General features: G+C 39.3%; 1 protein-coding gene across 1 annotated transcript in view; it reads right to left on the bottom strand.

Annotated features, from left to right (window-relative positions):
* Slc25a21 (solute carrier family 25 member 21) overlaps positions 1-19936 on the bottom strand; it is a 211856-nt gene that overhangs the window by 39987 nt on the left and 151933 nt on the right. Inside the window, exons 4-6 of the mRNA XM_035445876.1 lie at positions 10481-10547; positions 4423-4482; positions 104-211 (exon numbers count right to left, since the gene is read on the bottom strand). Coding sequence (XP_035301767.1) covers positions 104-211; positions 4423-4482; positions 10481-10547 — 235 coding nt within the window. The remainder of the gene's footprint in view (positions 1-103; positions 212-4422; positions 4483-10480; positions 10548-19936) is intronic.

Here is a 19936-nt window from a genome sequence, read left to right as displayed (position 1 = left end):
TACACATACATACATATACACATACACATATATATACACACATACACAGATATACACACATACATACACAATTTTTATATTTCCTTACTAACTAAATGGTTACCTCTGTGAATGTGTGCTGATTGACTTGCAAACCAACTTTTACCACTTCAAAAGGGTTGACCACGACTGCTTCTGTTAGTCCAGATCCAAGTCCAGCAATGGCAAATGTCTAGAAAAATAAGTTGATCAATGCTTTAAAACAACTGATCATGCATGTTAGATTAAAAGTTCTATTCATTATAAAATGCAGCCAAAGTTAAGACAAAAATGAAGGGAACCCCCGCCCCAAGTGCATCATAAACCATTACCAAACAGCTTGAATTCTTGATTAGATGATGGAAATTCATGGAGAAGAAACTACAGAAGCCATAAACCACATCCTAATATTTTTAAAATAAGACATTAAAGCCCCATCAACAATGATGTTTTCCTTTAACAAAAGGGGAGGCTGTTTGACTGGTTAAAGGTGGATCCTAAAACATCATCATTATATAATGGAAGAGTTTAAATTGTAAAGGAAGAGCTCTATTTTAAAATGCTGCTTAAATGCATTTATTGAATAGAACTACAAATGAAATGTTTATATAAAGTCACCTTCCAGGTACATAACCGGAAACATTCATATGTACAGCTATGTTCTTAGAAGCACTGCTTCAGATTATTAACAAACAAAATTATTTTCATTCATTCTCTATCTTATTTTGTTTTTATTCTCAACACTGAGGATGGCATCCAGGGCCTTTTATGCAGTAGGCAGAGCTTTATCTCAGAGTTACATCCCGTTGTCTTGTTGTCTTTTGTTCTTAAAGGAGTGGTCACCCTGCTTTTGCACCTAAGACCCAAGTAATAAACACTGTGACCAGGAATGGTTGGTTGTTCTGAAGAGCCCCTCTAAAACCTGGAACACTTATCAAAGGATGATTGTATGTCAGATTCTCTTTGTCTGTGGGTTGAGTGTCAGCAATAGAAACTTAACTCCAGCACTTGGGAGGCAGAGGAGGGCAGATCTCTCTGGGTTTAAGGCCAGATGGGTTCTACAATAGTGAGTTTCAGGACATCTAGGACTACATAGAGAGACCCTATCTCAAAAAAGAAAAAAAAGATTTTTAGCAACAGGAAGTAACAAGTTTCTTCTATAGATAATGTAAAGTTTTTCTAGAAAATGCGTATTACACATGAGCACAACAATAAAAATCACTCATATACACATGGACACACAGAGGAAAAGCAAAACCTTTACTACCCTCCAGAATCCCTTGCTGCTGAACTAATTCCAGGGAAGACTGAAATCTTCTTCTATTACTTCATTCATTCTTTTCAGTTTCTGAGACAAGGCCTTGAACCCTCACAGTGACCCACCTGCCTCAGCCTTCCAAGTGTTTGGATTACAAGAATGTACCATGCCTGGCTGCAGATGGTCCTTATTTAGTGTCTCTAATAATTTCAAAGTAAGAGACAAGAAGAGAGAATAAGAAATGTTCTGTATCATTAAGGTAGAGGTGGGGTTGATTGAGGGTCAGGAGTATGGCGAGATTGAAAGGCAGCTCACACCCCACCTGCCAAGTGAGAGCCACAGAGTATCAGTTGTCAGAAGAGGGGAAGAGCTCTCACACAGACACCAACTGTGCTGCTGGGGCTGTGCAGTCATCACAGAACTCAGGATAAGCCAGTTCCCTTTTCTATAAAATAGAATGGTATCTAATTCCTTTTTGAGGGCCAAAGTAACACATGAAGGTTCTTTTAAATCACTTCCAAACATGACTGCTCTGGTTTCCCATGAAAAAGAGGAAGAATGGTGTTGCACACAGATTCTAGGAGAGAAGGAATACTACCCAAGTTTTCCATTTATCCCACTACATTACACTTTTAAGCATAATTTGTATAGGGTAACTGACCAGAAATTTTCTCATTTATCTCAGACTTCCATCATGGAGGCCAGTAAGAGGAGAGAGAAGAGAGAGAAAAAAATAACCAGTCCCAAACTCTTCTCACTGGGAAAGCTAAAATCCAGATGTTAGGGTTTTATTACTCACTCTGCAACCTTCCAAGTAATTCACTTTTTTGTCCCTCTATAAAGCTCAGCTACATCTGCTGTCAGAACTAGTGTTCAGCAGCCCCTTGTCAAAAGAATTGATCAGATACCAGCAGATCATGTTACTCAGACTGTTGAAGAGACATGCCTTTGCTGTCAGGTCTCCCTGGCTTTCATGTGAGCACCAGAGCATATTTAACGGCTAACTGCCTCACTGTATCAAAAAAGAAAAGGGAGTAAGAGAGTTCAAGAAAAGGAGAGGACCGTATATGGTTTGCATGAGTTCATTTAATAGTAGATGGAGTGGCCAGATAGTTTTCCATTTCAAATCTTGAGTCTGAAGACCTGTGGTGTCTCACATGGTAGCTCTGTGCACATATGAAACAGCCAGCAAGTCCTTCGGAGGCCAAATTTTATTTACTCCTATTAGGAAGTCTTTAATCTTTGTTTTCTCAAGACGTTTCCAAAGGAAGATACTATGGAAAAAATAACACACATACACACATGCACACATGCATGCACACACAAACACACGTATTTGAGACAGGGTCTCACCATGCAGCCCTAGCTGTTCTGGAACTTACTAGGTAGACCAGGTTGGTCTTGTACTCACAGAGATCCTGTACTCACTCTGTCTCCTGAATGCTGGGATTCAAGGTGTGCACTACCACCATAACTCCAGGCATGGATTTTAAAGCAAAATCTTACTCACCTGAGATTCTGGGCATAACTGCTCCTTTCCAGGAGAGTGTTCTTCAGCCCTACCCTATTTAGTCAGGAGGTGGGACTGGTAGCTTCATCTAAAAAGCGATCCTTTCTAGAAAGTGGGCATGCAAGAATTTTGAGGCTAAGAAAGACTTCTTTGACAATCTGTTTTTTTTTTTTTTTAAATTTGAATTAGAAACAAGATTGTTTTACATGTCCATTCCAGTTCCCATTCCCTCCCTTTCTCCCCTACCACCCCCCTCCCCATCTATCACATTTCCGTTCTGCTCCCCAGGGAGGGTGAGGCCTTCCATAGGGGGTCATAAGAATCTGTCATAGCCTTTGGGATAGGGCTTAGGCCCACCCCCGTGTGTCTTGGCTTGGGGAGTATCCCTGTATGTGGATTGGGCTCCCAAAGTCTAGACCTATGCTAGGGATAACTACTGAACTACTACAGGAGGTCCCGTAGATTTCCGAGAGGAGACAATCTGTTTGTTAGAGTAAACATTCTGAAATAAACTTTTCAAGGGAAGGATATGTGTTTCCTGATACACAATAGCCTAGTCTATACATTTTTGTTTGTCTTTATGATGGTACAAAAATGAAACACACTTCACACTTTGCATTTTGATCTTTTCCCAGGCCAATAGTGCCCTAAACACCCACATTTCTGGGTAGAAGAAGCTCTCAGCAGGTTGTCCATTCAGGAAAATAAGCCCCCAGTTCTTTACAGCATATGCTGGCACTTACCTGTGAGGCTCGGTGGATGTACCCAATGCATCTGTTTGCTTTTTAGCTTACAGTGATTTTAATGATTAAAGAGACAAAGGCAAGAATATTGCCTTTCCAGTAGAATTTTGAGGTTTTAGCAGCCAAATAGCAATTTTCCTAGAGGATAGACGGTACATTGCCATGCAGAGTAATGATGCATGGCATCGTGTTTCCTTTTGCAGATTGGGAGAGGGAGGTTCAGGCAGTTGCTCTCTCTGGACCTCTCCGTGCACACACATTTGGTCAATATAATTTAACTTGCATTATGAAAGGGAACAAAGTCACCAAGCAGGGAGGAATGACACAGGGTAATGGCCAGTCACTTGGCACTGGCCAAGTGAGCTTTGTGAAATACCTGAGCTGTGTCATTGCGGGATCACTATTCTCCCCAGCTGAGTTGTTTACAGTCATTCCAATAAAAGGCTCTTCAGTCTGCCTCTGACCACAGAGTGATTTTATCCCAAGTGACTTTAAGTCCTATATTTACTAGAGCTTGAGCAACAGCTGGGAAATTGACCCGTTAGAAAATAATCTCATATTAACTTTTGCATAAATAGATACACATAGTGTGTATGTAAACAAATGCATGCTTTGGTTTCCAAGGGTGAATGTGGTCTTTATTTTATATTCTTGACTATATCTCATAGAGGCCTTTCCAGACATATCATTATTATCATAAATTCATCACTGGGAGCTATAAAATGCCAGATTGTGAGTTATTATGAAGATGGCTTTCAACAAGTAGCTAAACATTGAATAACTCAAATTCATATTTTAGTAGCTGGGATTTGGGAATCAAAAGGGTTTTTGTTTCTGGATTTTGCTTTATGAAATAACATACACACTTAAGTATAATAAATATTCTCACTTACCAGCCCTGGTGATAGTGACACATATCCCAGCAATTTCTTGTACTGCTCAAAGGTGGAAAACTGTGAAACAAAACCAAACCTAGAGATTTATAACAATTTCCTGCAACAAACTCTCTAATTGGCTAAAAGTCCCTCAGTAAATCATTATATTAATCAGCATTTAAAAATGATGAGCCATCTAACACAGCTTTTAATGCTGTCTGGGGCTGTTGCTGTAAGATGCCATTTTAACATTGCCATTTTTCAAATGTAGTTATAATAACTTACAGAAAATCTGATGGAATCCCTTATAGCAGTAAATGAACCATACAACTGCCATTTACCATGACCATTTTCAGTTTCCCCAGACATCAATAGACTTCTTTCTTATGGCAGTGATTCAAAATTATAGGCTCAGAGACCTGAAATCCTTGGTCTTATTTTTTTTTCTACGAACCACTTTCCAAGAAAATGCCCCATTTTCTAACACACTTGTAGAAGATATCTATTCCTTAGCCTTGTGTACAATGCTTGTTCTCCTGATAGCTCCATGGAATTTTTTTTTTAAAAAAAAACATTGTGATTGCAAAGATGCCATGATAAACTAGGGAAGGGCCCACCAAGTTTATCTAGTCCACCCCCTAGAAAGACTGTGTCAAAGAAAGATGTTCCCAACATTATTCCTTCCTTTAGGATCTGAAGATGATGACAGTAAAGAACAGGGATCTATAACTGGTGGCCCCTTCAGGGGATGACATTGTGTTGTACAAACACATTTTTCCGCGGCAAAATGAAATAATTCCTTCATATAATATATTTCTTTTTTTTCCGTTCCCTGTATTCTGTATTTTGGGAAACAACTCTGCTTGGGCAGGGTATTTTGCTTCTGAGTACTTAACTGGGTTACTATCAATATCAATGATAATAAGTTGTACTCTTAGGACTTGCAGTATCTGAGTCTCAAGAACCAAGAAGTGGTACGGTAAATCATGCTATTACTTTATAGCTTAATAAAATAGATCAAGGTAAAGAAAAAAAAGTGCAGTTTGGGGGACTAGTTATATCCTATCCTTAGAAAGTGGTGGTTTCTTGTATATATGGCCTGTGGAAACTTTGAATAGTCCAAGAATCATTTAATAACAGATTGACATTTCTTATTCTTTTAAAGAATGAGGTCATTGCCATGATATTTTAGGTGAAGTATTGATATAGTCTTTTTATAATTGGATTTGTTCATCCAATTACTAAATATTTATTAGATTCCTCCCATTCTAGGCACTCTGAATACAGTAAACACAGCCTGTACCCCTGCTTTCCTGACCCCACACAGTAGGCACTATTGCTCTTTTGATGAGAGACACAGTATAAACCGTAGAAGTCATTCCAGAAGGAAAAATAAAAGTCTCAGGCATGTTTTGTTTGCTTGTTTGTTTGTTTGAGACAGACACATTATGTAACCCAAGCTAGCCTAGAACTCACTATTGCCATTTATATTGCACTTGAACATATGGCACTCTTCCTTCTTCAGCTCTTTAAGTATCGAGATTATAGGTGCAAGGTACCCACTTGGATCTTTTAAAGAATATTTACTTCTTTTTTATTATTGTCATCACCATGGTTGTGTTTAGACCATAACTTTGCTAGGATTTTGAAGTGAGTGGTATGCATCTGAAGCCTAGCTACGCCATGCCACTTAATCATGACAGCATGAGAACATTACTTCACCTGTCTGACCGTCAACTGCAAAAACCATAGCTATCAGAGTTGTCATGAAATAATATAGTTTAAGTAGGATTCCCTGACATGAGATGTAGAAAAATTTGTTTCTATTTCTTGTCTATACTAATAGAGGAACCACTGACGCCTAAATCGTGGAAGTCTACTGTGGTCTAGCAACATGCTAAGATCTGCATGTACTACTCTGGTGAATTCACATGACAATTTTTTTCAGACAAGAGGATAGGGTATGGGCTGTGGCTATACCTCAGTAGTAGTGTGCTTTCCTAACATATACAATGCCCTGAGTTCAATCTCTAGTTTTTAAAAAACAAATGGGGGCTAGGATGTACTCATGAGCCTCACCACATTACAGTCATTATGTTGATATCTTGTCCCAAGTACCATTTTAGAAACAATTAGTGTTGGCATTGGATCCTGAATGGTTTGGGAGGTGATGGACCTCGTAGAAATCTCTACTCCCTTAGTAATTTACTGTGTGAGATGCATTTGTACCATGTTTGCTTGTCTTTTTTTCCTATCTGGCTTTCTGTCATTGCAGGGATTAAAGACAAAGGTAGGATGACAAGGAAGAAGTCTAGGGATACGGACTCAGTCCACAGCTCTTATCAGTGCTCAATGAGGATTTTTAAGCACACGCCTGGGGACAACTCTAGATTTTTTTTTTCCTGTCTCCATTTTTCTTTTTTGTTTTCAGACCATGCTCATTAAACAACTCACTGAGAAACTTAACATCCTAGATGTTCTGTTCTTGGACACAGTTGAGTTGTATGAGAGCACAGGCCATTCGAATCTTGCTTCTAAGAAATGGGAGCTGAGAACACATTCATCTCTGTTCTAATGGCAAGACCCTTATGAACACTCTTCTCATTGCCCTTGGGAAGTGGAGGCTTCCAAATGGATTGGCAGGCACAGACACTGTCCCTAGCCCTGTGCACTATCACAATCTGCTAGTCCTTTGGGACAGTTATTTCCTGGGTGGTAGTTCCTTCATGGGCTCAAACTACCAATACAAGAGGGGGCTTCGCTGAAAATCTCTCTGTCTCTCTGTCTCTGTCTCTGTCTCTGTCTCTGTCTCTCTGTCTCTCTCTCTCTGTCTCTCTATCTCTCTCTCATCCTGTCAGCCCCAGTAACCTTACTATTCCTAGAGTCTAATCTTAAGCCAAGGAGTCTACTGGGTTCTGCCTGTTTTCCCTCCTTACTTAGGGCCTAGAAACCCTCTCAAGGCAGTACATTGAACATTCATAAGGCTCATCTTGCTTGTTTCCCAGATGTTACTGTCCTTCATTGTGTGATGTCAGCATCTTTAAACAAAACTATTGTTTCATGTTTGTTGTTTATTGTTACTGTTCATGATGTTGCTCTTGTAGGAGATTTAACCTGGCCATTACTGCACCTTCATCAGAAGCCGAAGTCTTGACCTTCAAGATACTTTGAGTAGTACATGTGGGGATTTGGAGAAATGGAAGAGATTATCTTCGATATTAACTTTTCCCCCTATAAATATTTTCTTGTTTCATTTACTCATTTGAACACCAACTATGTGTAGATGCCACAGGAGGTATAGATACACAGTAGTGAACAGATAGACTTCACATGCTTATAACCTCCCATAAGTTTGGGCAGGGTCAAGAGTCCTGGAACATTTGAACATAGAAAACAATTGCATTTCTGGCACTGAGAAGCCGAATATCAGACCCTAGAATCCGGAATATCCTGCCTCCCATCTCTCAGTGTCTCTGTCCGAGTCTTCATTTCTTTCTGTTGATTACAGTTGATTCTGTCTTAATTTTTGGAAAGAAATATAATTTATTTACAAGTCTTATTATTTTAATTATGAACCTCATTTCTTCTTGTTTTTACTTTCATAAGCTCTTTGAATGTATTTACATAATATATAATATATATACTTATATAATACATATATACTTATCTATAGTACAAATGCTCACAATTGGTGAGGCTCAAACTCTACACATGAGTTCTGTTTTTTGCAGATTTTTAAAAATTTGAATTATAAACAAGATTGTTGGAATGGGCTCCCAAAGTCCACACCTATGCTAGGGATAAGTACTTGAACTACTACAAGAGGTCCTGTAGATTTCTGAGGTTTCCTACTGAAACCTATGTTCCTGGGGTCTGGATCAGTCCCATGCTGCTATCCCAGCTATCAGTCTGGGGAGCAAGAGCTCTCCATTGTTCAGGTCAGCTGTTTTATGTGGGTTTTATGAACCACATTTTAAGGAATAAAATACAGACAAGTATAAAATTGCTTGTTTCTGATTATGGTAACAATTGTAACTAAAGTGTCCATCCTAAGGAAGACATACATACATACATGGTACACACACACACACACACACACACACACACACACACACACACACACACACGGAAATTCCTGAATATTTTATTCAGAGGTAAACTTCAATGACACACGAGATAGTTTATGAGGTATGAAATTGTTACAATCAGATGGTTGCTTCCCCCCCAAATCCTAAGATAAATATCTAAAAAATGAATGTTTTCATAAATTGTGTTGGAAAGCTAGTGTTATCCATCTGGCAAAGATACACTTAACTACAAGTTCTACTTAAAAAGCCAATGCACTTACCATATGTCTCAATAATTTTAAGGTAAAATCTACTTGCAACAAGATGTCTGGTACACATCCACCATATCCAGTTGCCCAACAGTTCATCTGTTAACCATTGTTCTGGCACAGAGCACTGCTTTATTTTATTTTATTTTATTTTTTTAGAGACTAACTCGGTTTTGTAAAGCTCAAGGTTTTTATTTTCTTCTTTTTTTGTAAAGGATTGTTCAACATTGATAAAACTTAATCCTCTTAAAGTGTAAATTGTCTCCAATATATAGCATTAAGGGAAATGACGGCAGGAAGAAGTCTAATTACAATTTACTTTATTTATACACGGAAAACACTGAACAAATGAATATATTATTCCAGGGAGACAAAGTGACTTTCCTTTTGAACAGGAACTCTGTTCTGTTTGTTTACTTGGGCAATCTTTTATCAAGTGAAGCCGTTTCATAATTCAATTCAGCCCTTTTGTGTACTTTGGTGAACTTTTTCCAGATCCTCTACTGCGATTCAGATCCTTATAATGAAATTTGTATTGAAGCAATAATATGAAAGGACAAAACTACAACAACAAAGAAGACACGTTTATAGAGAAAGTATGTTTTGAAGCCTTCTTTTCTGAATTTGAGACCTGAACTTAAATTCCATTACTTTACTATTTGACATAATGCAAAAGTTTGATGTTTGTATATATATACATATATGCATGTATATATATACATATGTATATATATATGCTAGTTATTTCATCATGTTTTAAAACCCAGTTATCCCCTTGATTTACTCAGTAACAGCATGCAAGCCACTCCTTCTTGCCTTTCAGGAATATGGGGGATAGAAACTGAGTATGTGAAAAAGCTTTATGCCATTAAAATAAATGACATAAAGTTGGAAAGGAAGTCTTTATGTCTATGTTTATGTTATTTTATAGAAAGACAAAGCCATATTTGGTGATGTCAGCGAATGGGGGTGGGTGGGAGGGCTATGCCAGTCAGGGCTACTGCAATTAGGATTTTTGCCTGAAAGAACACATGGGAAACAGTGTGGAGGTCTTTTATTCTTCGCGGGTCTGGCACACAATCACAGTCACACACTCAACACTGGCAAGTAGTACATAAACCTCCAGAGTTACACATTAAAAAATGGAAATCATAATTCTGTAAGCACCAGAAGAGATTTTTAGAACTAAAGGGAGAAATAAAGTTGACTTGTCCAAAACATTAAGAATCATACACAAATAAATAGTATATTTTTTTGTGAGACAGAAATGATTCCAGCAGTGATTTTCTACTTCTTTTTCTTTAATACTCAAAGCTCCAAAGGAACATTTCTGAATTGCTTGAGAAAATTTCCAAGTGATTTTGTGGATTGTGTGATTTAATTACTTGAGTTTCAAACACTGTACTCTCTCTCTCTCAACCTCTCTCTTTGTCTCTCCCTCTCTCTGTGTCTCTGTCTCTGTCTCTGTCTCTGTCTCTGTCTCTCTCTCTCTCTCTCTGTGTGTGTGTGTGTGTGTGTAATTTCCTCATTAGAAAGAAGCATCTTTGCCTGAAAAGAAAACCCTACAAATATGTGTATTTGAGAGAATGACCATGCCTAATTATAACACAGATTGATTATGCTACAATTTCTGCATTAAAACTTGTAGTGTTTTATGTTAAGCTAAATTAGTGTTTCCTTGATTACTATGGGTGTCTTGATACTGTGTGTACACTTTGTGGGAAAGCATACAGTACTTACCTTGACTGCTCTCTTTGGTGTTTCAGCTAAAATGGGTGGTATAATTCCTTTGTAAAAGCCAAACAATCTATTGGAGAGAGAAAATATTTTCATATAAGGAAATTGACATCAGGAAATTATGCTTTTGTTTATGAATAAAGAAAATGACTATCCAATCTAGCACACCAATTATGAAGTTTGCAACTCTAGAGTGAAGATAACAATCCTGTGTCTATCACAGCTATGACACTGAGAAGATGACTAAGTGATTCCGAGTCTGGAACCCCATAAGTAAACAGAAATGTGGCCACCTCTACCTCTACCTCATAGATAATCTTGATTCCTCTTAATCCAAGGGAGTTTTATTTTCTCTGTGTTGTAGATCACTTCAAGTTATCTAAATGTCTTTTATTTCAATTTTGGTAACCAAATGAGATTAAGGTAATACCCAGATATAGTGGATTGAACCTTTTTGAGGGAAGCAAGGCAACGTAACTTTAATTTTGGCTTTATTAATTCTGAGTCTCTGAAATTAGGTCCCCCAATCCCATCCTGAGTTAGTTATGTATATTTTTGAACTTCCTTAGTGGAAGAGGAAGAAGTGTGAGGAGGGTCAGGTTGGAGGTTATGTAGATTGGCAGAAGAAAAGTTGGAGTCCTTTCATGTCAACCTTGAGAATACAGTGGGAATACATGTAGACAAGAATAAATTTTGCATGAATGTCAAATGCTTTTCATTAAAACCCATCATTTTTTTCTTATGAGGTTTTAGGAGTCAAAAATTTAAACTCTACTGTCTAAGAAACTTAATGCACATGCCATATTTCCCTTTCCACATTGCCATTATATAAAAATTGAATTTTTTTGGTTTTTTGGGACAGGGTTTCTCTGTGGCTTTGGAGGCTGTCCTGGAACTAGCTCTTGTAGACCAGGCTGGTCTCGAACTCACAGAGATCCACCTGCCTCTGCCTCCCGAGTTCTGGGATTAAAGGTGTACACTACCACCGCCAGGCCTTAAATAGAATGTTTTGCTCTATTTTCTGAAATAATCCATCTTTTTGATGACTCCATAGTGGATACAGAGAAGGGCAAGACTCAATATGTCTCTGTCTTAGGATGTTCATTTGACATGGGCCAGAAGCTCCTCTGATTGATGCCAAGCTTTGCTCTAATTTCCTCACATTGAGTCTGCTTTTCTTTATGTTTCTAGAAAAAAAGGTTGAGAGCTTATTCCAGCTAACCTGTGTCACCCACCCAAACATGGAATTTTACCAATCTTTTACCAAGCTTTTACCAATCCATTGACTTATATGCCAAGCTTAAGGAGAGAGCAAAGGTTCATGTTGGTTCTAAATTGTTAGTGCCTTCAGAGTGGGGAACTTTGTGGGATCTCACCTTGAAGTCCTTTTTGAGCATACAACAAAATTTTGTTAAGTATGACTCCTAATACAGGTTTACTTTGCCATTGGTTTGACTCAATAGAGAATATGAGTATCATGACTGGAAATAAAGAAAACTCAATTGGGCAATCACAAGAATTTGCAAATTGCCAAATTTCATTCCAGTTTTAACTACTAATGTGTACAATTTTCACATCCTCCCTTACTTAAACTTAAACACTTTTTAATCATTTAAATTTCATTTAAGTGGATTACTTTTCACTACAGCAGAATAGTATAGGCTTGGTCTTCACACTAGATACATGTAACTTTTGTGACTAGAAGTGTTAAACAGCTATAATTAAAGCAGTTACTAGTTTTGTTCTTTGTGAAGATATTTTATATCTGAAAAATGATTAGTAAATATGTGGGAAAAATTAAGAGGAACACATGAGCAAAGTTTAAGAATGGAGTATTCAAGGTAATAGTGGACTAGATGCCCTAAATTACAGAAGCAGAGAACAGTTAGAAATGCAGTGAACATGATAGCTCTCTTGAAAGGCAATGCATGTGAGGAAGATATTGGAATTCTCTGTTTCCAGGTGGAAGAACCAGGACCAAGAGGTGGAGGCATCAAGGAAAGACAGATTTTGGAGATGAATTTTATTGAAAGCACTTTTTTTTGAGAGAGCATTTCTCTGTAGCTTTGGAGTCTATCCTGAAACTCCATCTGTAGACCAGGCTGGCCTCAAACTCACAGAGATCTGCCTGCCTCTGCCTCCTGAGAGCTGGGATTAGGGAAGCCCTTCTAATATGCAAAACTGTCCAGAAATAGAATGGCTTTTCCTAAAACGTGGTGAGCTCTGTGACATATGGTCAAACAACCTGGATGTCCTCTTGTCATGGATACCAGAGGTGAGATGTGTTTGGCAATGGGTGGGCTTGTTGATTCTCGAAGTTGGTTTTCTTAATCATCGGATTCTATAATTGCAAAAGAAGAACCAGAGAACACGAGAAACTTTGCCTTACTTTAGACTTTTGTCTCCAGTATAGCACGATTATACTAGAATTGGAAGAGAATTGTCTCATGAGTAACACAAGGACTTAATTTTAAAAGTGATGGAAGAAAATATTTAAAAGAGGTGTTAAGGTAGGAGGGAACAGAGAGGCAGCTGGGAGTAACATAAGGGTTTAATCTGTAAAGAGCTGGGAGGTCCAGATTGCTCTGCTTCATTGATGTGCCCCCCTTCTCCTATGCTCAGTTCCCTCTATGTACAGTAACCTTGTCTCACTATCTTGAGCTTTACAACAGTACATGAGCAGTTATAACTGAAAGTTCTAAGGGATCCTAGGCAGCTTTGGCTGATAAATGGAGCTTCCAAAATCGCCAACTTTCCTGAATTATTTCCACAGATTATCCATTCAACAGTAGTCATGTAATGATGGAAATGCCAACACTGCTTCTGTGGAGTACTGCTACACATCCAGTCTATCAAAATGATGGCAACCAATTTATTAACACATTAGGAGAAAGCTGGGAGGCAGGGCTTGGTTAGACACCGTGTTCAAATGGACCCAAGTCACATTCTAAGTCTTTAATGTGATTCAAGCTAGATATATTTGAGTTTTTCTCCAGGATTTAGGAATTGGTACTGAAAACCACAGTCTTGCTTGGTGTAGTTAAAGCCCTAAAATATACAACCAAAATATCAACAATAGCCATGTTTCTGTCATTTGGAGGAAGCCAATCTGCTGTGGCAGAAGAAAAAAGAAAAAGAAAAAAAAAAGAAAGAAAAGGCAGCCCCTATTCAGGGAGACTGGAAGCAAGAAAGGAATAGAATCTGGTCTGTGTATATGACTCTACCACCAGGATTTCTTTAGATTCAGTTGCATATAGACCACTTTTCAATATTTCCCTCTGATATTAATTCTCTGAGATACCCTGTAACATCTCCAATGAAGTTTTACTTAAATACAATTGAACTATGTTGACCATGTGTAGTTCAGAGTCCTGGTTCCAGAAATTATGCCTAAAGGTCCCAATGGCCAAAACGGCTTCTGTAGGCCTTCTATGCCATGTCCTCTTAGGATGAATTAAACATAACCGGCAATAAAAAGTCAACAAAATGATCCTGAATGATAGTCTGCTTTACTTATAGATTGGTGCCTAGTCCAACTGTCATTAGAGAGGCTTTCGCCCAGCAACTGATGAAAACAGATGAAGAGACCCACAGAGAAATACTAGGCAGACCTCAAGGAATCCTGTGGAAGAGGTTGGAGGAAGGATTGTGGGGATCAGAGGGTTCAAGGACAGCACAAGAAAACCCACAGAATCCAACTAACCTGGCCTCATAGAAGCTCATAGAGACTGCCAACCAGAAGGCCTGCATGGTACTAACCTAGGTCTTCTGCATATATGTTACAGTTGTGTATCTTGGTTTTCTTATAGGACTCTTAACAATAGTTGCAGAGGCTGACTCTGACTCTTTTGCTGGCCTTTGGGACCCTATACCTCATACTGGGTTGTCTCATCCAACATTAATAGCTGAGGAGGTACCTAGTCTCACTGAAACTTGATTTTGTTATGTAACGGCTGACAAACATGGGAGGCCTGCCCTTTTCTGAAGAGAAAGGAGGAAGAGTGGATTGGGAGGGGAATAGCAGAGGTCATAGGGAAGGACTGGGAGGAGAAGAGGAAGGGAGGGGAAACTGTGATCAGGCTGGAAAAGGAATTAATTAATTTAATAAAAATGTACACAAGTGTATTATGGACTATATGGCATCCATCACATCTTGTTCCTCATGTTACTTCTAAGAGGTGCCAGTCCGACTTTATCATGTGTAAGAAAATATGAAGTTGGATTCATACTGGGATTTCATTAAGAATATTATAAGTAAAATGTTAAAAATTGTTGAATATTTCCTATGTACTAACTACTCCATAAAAAATAAATGCATGCATGGACTTTGAGATGGTTCTGTGGGTTGCAGTGCTTGCTGTACATGAACCTGAATTTGAATCTCATGCACTAATGACAGAGCCAGGCATGGCAGCATGTGCCTATAACCCTAGAACTGTGAGGGAGGAAGGGACAGGAGGGTTGCTGAAGTTATAGGCACATGCCTAGCTCCACCTCCGGGGAGAACCTATCTCAAGGACCAAGACTGAGAGTGATAGAGCAGGACATCCCACATCCTCCTCTGGCTTGCATGAGTGCACACCTGCACCCTCCCCCCACATCACACACTGAAAAATACATGCAGGTATCTGTATATATATTGTTCTCATTTAATTTCACAACAGTCTTTTTCTTTTTTTCTGAAAAAAAACCCCTCAAACTGTAAATCTTCTTAAGAAAATTTGTTTTATGGGTTTTGTCTACATGCACATCGGTGCACCACGTTTGTGTGTAGTATCCAAGGAGGCCAGGAGAGGGCATCGGACTCCCTGGGACTGCAGTGACGGACTGTTGTAAGCCACCATGCTAGTACTGGGAATCAAACCCAGGTCTTCTGGAAGATTAGTCAGTACTGCTAATCTTCATGGTAATTCTTGAGTTCTTCAAACTATAATTCGTAAGCAATACTCATAGTAAAGATACTTGCTAATTGTTAAATGAAGTTTTAGGAGAAAGTGACTTAGGGTCGTTGTAGTAGAACTGGGTTAGGCTATTTCTTACTGAGTACCCATAATGCATTACAACCTTACCCTATTAGGACTGCCTGTGAGAGACCCTGAGCACACAGTGGAACATGGGATACTAGCAGACCAAAGTCATAGTAAACACGAGGATGGTGTACCAGGTCTCCAAAGGCAGCCATTAGCTTAGTGTGATACACACTAAATGAGAGCTATTATTTGAAAACCTGGCACATGCAGTGCTACAAAAGTGGATCACATTTGTTTTTAATCGTACAATCAAAACAGGCCTTGTAGTACTTATGTATGTCTATAAAATGAAGATCAAAAACTAAGTTGCACGTGTTCTTCTCAAAGACGCAACTCACAGATAGCTTATTTAAAAAATGTTGGTGCCAAAACCATGAAGTAATTTTACCCCACATTTCTTCCTATCTTCATTTTTAAGATACAACACAATTTAACATATGGGTGGTTAAAAGGTCACCAAACAACCAATGAAGGGCACAGATTACATGGAAGCCGGGGATGTGGAATTCTTAGCCTGTGTGTAGTTTGGTGGCTCATATACCTTCAAACCTTCAAAGACACCCTTCCTGTTGTTGCTCATTAGGAGGGCGAGTTTTAGGTTTCCCTGTTTTAAAATCTAAATTTTAGACACCAAGGGATCAAGTATTCAGGCACACCTTAATTAAATGTTGTGTATCTTGTAACTCTGTTTCCATTTGGGTAGATGGAAAAATACCTGCTTGTTTTAAGTTAGCTACTGAGAATTGAAGACTGTGGTGAACAGTGAGGAGAAAGGAGGGTGTAACATTCTCAGAACCTGACTCACATGGAGTGGAAAATTACCCATGTGGCCCTCTGCTCCTCCTTTTCTCTGCCTGGGTCACCACCTCATTGATTTCATTGTTATTTTTTTTTAATATAGTACATTAAAAACTATTTGTTGAAAAATTATTTATTCTATAGAGTTGGACTCTTAACAATCAGGATAAGGAATTTCCCGAGTTGCTTTCGGCAGGTTTTGTGGTAGGAACAACACTGAGGGCTATTTCCTTCTTTGTGGCTACAAAAGAGGAAGAAAGGCAGTATAGCTGTCTCACAACTGACCTTTACAGAGAGACTAACCACATTTATCAGAAATCTTATTATCAGACTCGACTGATAAGTCCACTAGAAAGCAACCATTAAGCAAGGAAATAGTGAATAAAATATATGCTGGCCTTAGGACTGGGAGATGGCTTAGTCCATAGAGTCCTGGCCAGCAAGAAGGCCAGAGTTCAGATCCCCAGAACCCATAGGAAACTTGTAATCCCAGCTCTGGAGAGACAGAAACCAGAAACAGGCAGATTCCTGGGACTCAATGACTAGTCACCCTTGATGACTGGGTCCAGGTTCAGTGAATGACCCGAGAGAGAGAGAGAGAGAGAGAGAGAGAGAGAGAGAGAGAGAGAGAGAGAGAGAGAGAGAGAGAGAGAGAGAGGGAGGGAGGGAGGGAGGGAGGGAGGGAGGGAGGGAGGGAGGGAGGGAGGGAAGCTGGGGACATTGGTAGAGTGTTGCTTGTACAAAGTCCTGGGTGGTTTGGTTCCCACAAGTGCTTGGCTATTATGCACGAACCTGGTTTTGATTCATAGCGCTCCATGAACTGGGTGTGGAGGCGCACCCTGTAATCACAGCCATGGAGAAGTGGAGGCAGGAGGAGCAGAAATTTAAGATCACAGTGAGTCTCAGGCCAGCCTGGGCTACACAAGAAACTCTCAAACTCCCATCTCCTCCCTACTGAAAATGGTGAGGTGTGATCCAGAAGGCATGAATGTGCATAAATGCACTAACACACTCACATGGGCACACACACACACACACACACACACACACACACACACACACACACACACACCCCTAAAAGAGGAAAAGACCAGTGTGCAAAACCCCTGCCTATGAAAACTGAGGCTTTCTCTGGCATTCTCAGAGAGAAAATGTTTTCAAGACTCAAAAGTGGCCAGATTCATAAGTCAAACGCAGTGGACAGTTACACTGGAAAGGCCAGTGCAGAGATCCACAATCTACACTCTCTGAGGCTGAAACTCAAATACAGAAATTATTTCCAAGGTAAGAAGCCATTCTCCAAGCCACCTGCAACACACACAGTGTGAGAAGCATACTTCCACCTGGAGCCTATTTCTTTGCCAAAAACCTGGCAAACCTGCAGCAATACTCACTAGTGAAGCAAGAAACAGGGAAAGTGACACAGATCCCCAGTTGGGGAAATTGGAAAGCATTAACACATCTGTATATCTAACAGAGTACAATCACTACATTTTATTTTATTTCAACAGTCAGAATCTAAATGAACATCACCATTCAGTTCTGCTCTGGGCAGCTATCCAAGCTCATCTTTGGTACAGTTGATTTTGAAGCCGTACAGTCAATCATATCTTGACAATTTGTTCTTCTTTCAGGCTTCAGGCATCCTTCTGATTTCCATTTCTGGTTTGGAACGCTTGAGTCATCTCTTTTGGCAACATGACCAACCAAAATCAGTCATTTTCTCCAAATTATATTGAAATAGGGATCTTGCGCTAGTTTGTTGTTTTCATCCTATTTCTTCCCTTCACATCATTTTCCTTTAAAAAAATATCCTAATACAAAGCTGACTGAAGGCACACAATAACCTCTTTCTTCTACAGTTAAACCAGAGTTTCTTTCTCACATGCAGTGGCTGGGTAATTAAAACATGGAGGTCTGAATCCTGTCCTGGGCTGTGAGTGCATGGCTTTCAATCATGGATGGGTAGAGTAATCTCAGGGCAGAACTTTGACCTGACACTATGCATTAGGATCTTTTTTTTGACATCACTTGCACTCCACAGATCTCCACAGGTCAGCGTATGGAAATGAAAAGAAGGCTTTACAACAGACATAGGATCTTTGATCTAAAGTTAGAAAGATTGTAGGTGCAACTGAGGCCATTTTCATGTAGTCAACAGATTGGGAAAATGGTGTATAATTCAAAGTAAAGGAAACCATTCTGAAACCTTCAATGAAGTGGATTCTTCACTTAAAAAAATGTGAAGACCAATGTGATGAAACTTTTAGTTAACACCTAACATAAAATTAACAAAAGTTTTAATTACTAAATTCATGTTAGGTCTTTGGGCACAACTTTTTCATTGACATTTTTTCATACAATATATTTTGATCATGTTTTCCCCTCCCCTAATTCCTCCAAGATCCTCCCTGCCACCCATTTCCTCCCTTTCAGAAATCCATAAAAAGCGAAAACAAAACAGCAAACAACAAATAGAGACACACATTAAAATAATTGCCCAAACAGAATGAAACAAAAATACAATCAAGTTCATTTTGTATTGGGCAACTATTCCTGAGCATGAGGCTTTCCAAGAAGTGTGGTTAATATACCCAGAGGGACTCCCTTGGAGAAAACTGGTTTTTTCCTTTGCCAGCAGGTATCAGTTGCAGACAGTTTCTTGTAGCATGATTTCTAATGAGTCTTAATATTAAAAATCCAGAGTCAGATACAGGGGCTAATGCTGAAAGATCAGAGAAGCAGAGCAGCCAGCCACTAGTTCTTATCTCCACTGAATCCTCAGACCAAAGGGGTGATCCTGCCCCTACAAATCCTCAGACTGAATGCAATGAGCTCCTGTCTCCTCTCACCTTCTATTCCACTCTCCATCCACTCAGATCACTCCTGTTTCCACCTCCCTAGTGCTGTAATTAAAGGCATGTGATTCCCAAGTACTGGGACTAAAGGTGTGAGCCATCCCTGCCTCCTGTTTTTCTTTTAGACTGGATCAATCTTCTGTGGCCCAGGATGGCCTTGAACTCACAGATCTGCCTGCCTCGGTCTCTGAGTGCTAGGATTAAAGGTGAGTGCCACCACTGACTGACCTCTATATCTAACTAGTGGCTGATTTCTGCACTCTGACCTTCAGGCAAGTTTTATTTGTTAAAGCATAAGCACAGTTTCTTGGTAGGGATGGGAGCCTGTGTCCACTTCCCCCTCTCAGAGCTGGACCTGGCTGGCTTGAACCTGTGCAGACCTCGTGTGTGCTTCCACAGTCTCTGTGAGTTCATATGTGCATCAGTCCTGTTGTGTCTGAGAGACTGTTTCCTTGGTGTCATCTATCACCTCTGGCTCTTACAATCTTTTTGCTTTCTTTTCTGCATAAATCCTTGAGCCTTGAGGAGAGAGAGGGCTTTGATTAAGTCATCCCATTTAGGATTGAGCCCTCCAAGATCTCTGTCTCTGCACATTGTTCAGTTGTGGGTCTCACAGACAATAGTTTTTATTTATTCATTACTGAGACTTAATTGACTCAAGTTTCTTCATATTGTCCTTGGATATACTTATTGATTTAAATCGCATCACTTTCATTATAGGAGATATAGAAGAATTCTTCAAAGTTTTTATGAACACACATTGGAAGTTGAAT

This window comes from Cricetulus griseus, chromosome 5, assembly GCF_003668045.3.
Source record: "Cricetulus griseus strain 17A/GY chromosome 5, alternate assembly CriGri-PICRH-1.0, whole genome shotgun sequence".
Classification (NCBI taxonomy): Eukaryota; Metazoa; Chordata; class Mammalia; order Rodentia; family Cricetidae; genus Cricetulus; species Cricetulus griseus.
Note: the sequence above shows the minus strand (reverse complement) of the source record. Positions and strands in the feature narration are given on the sequence as shown.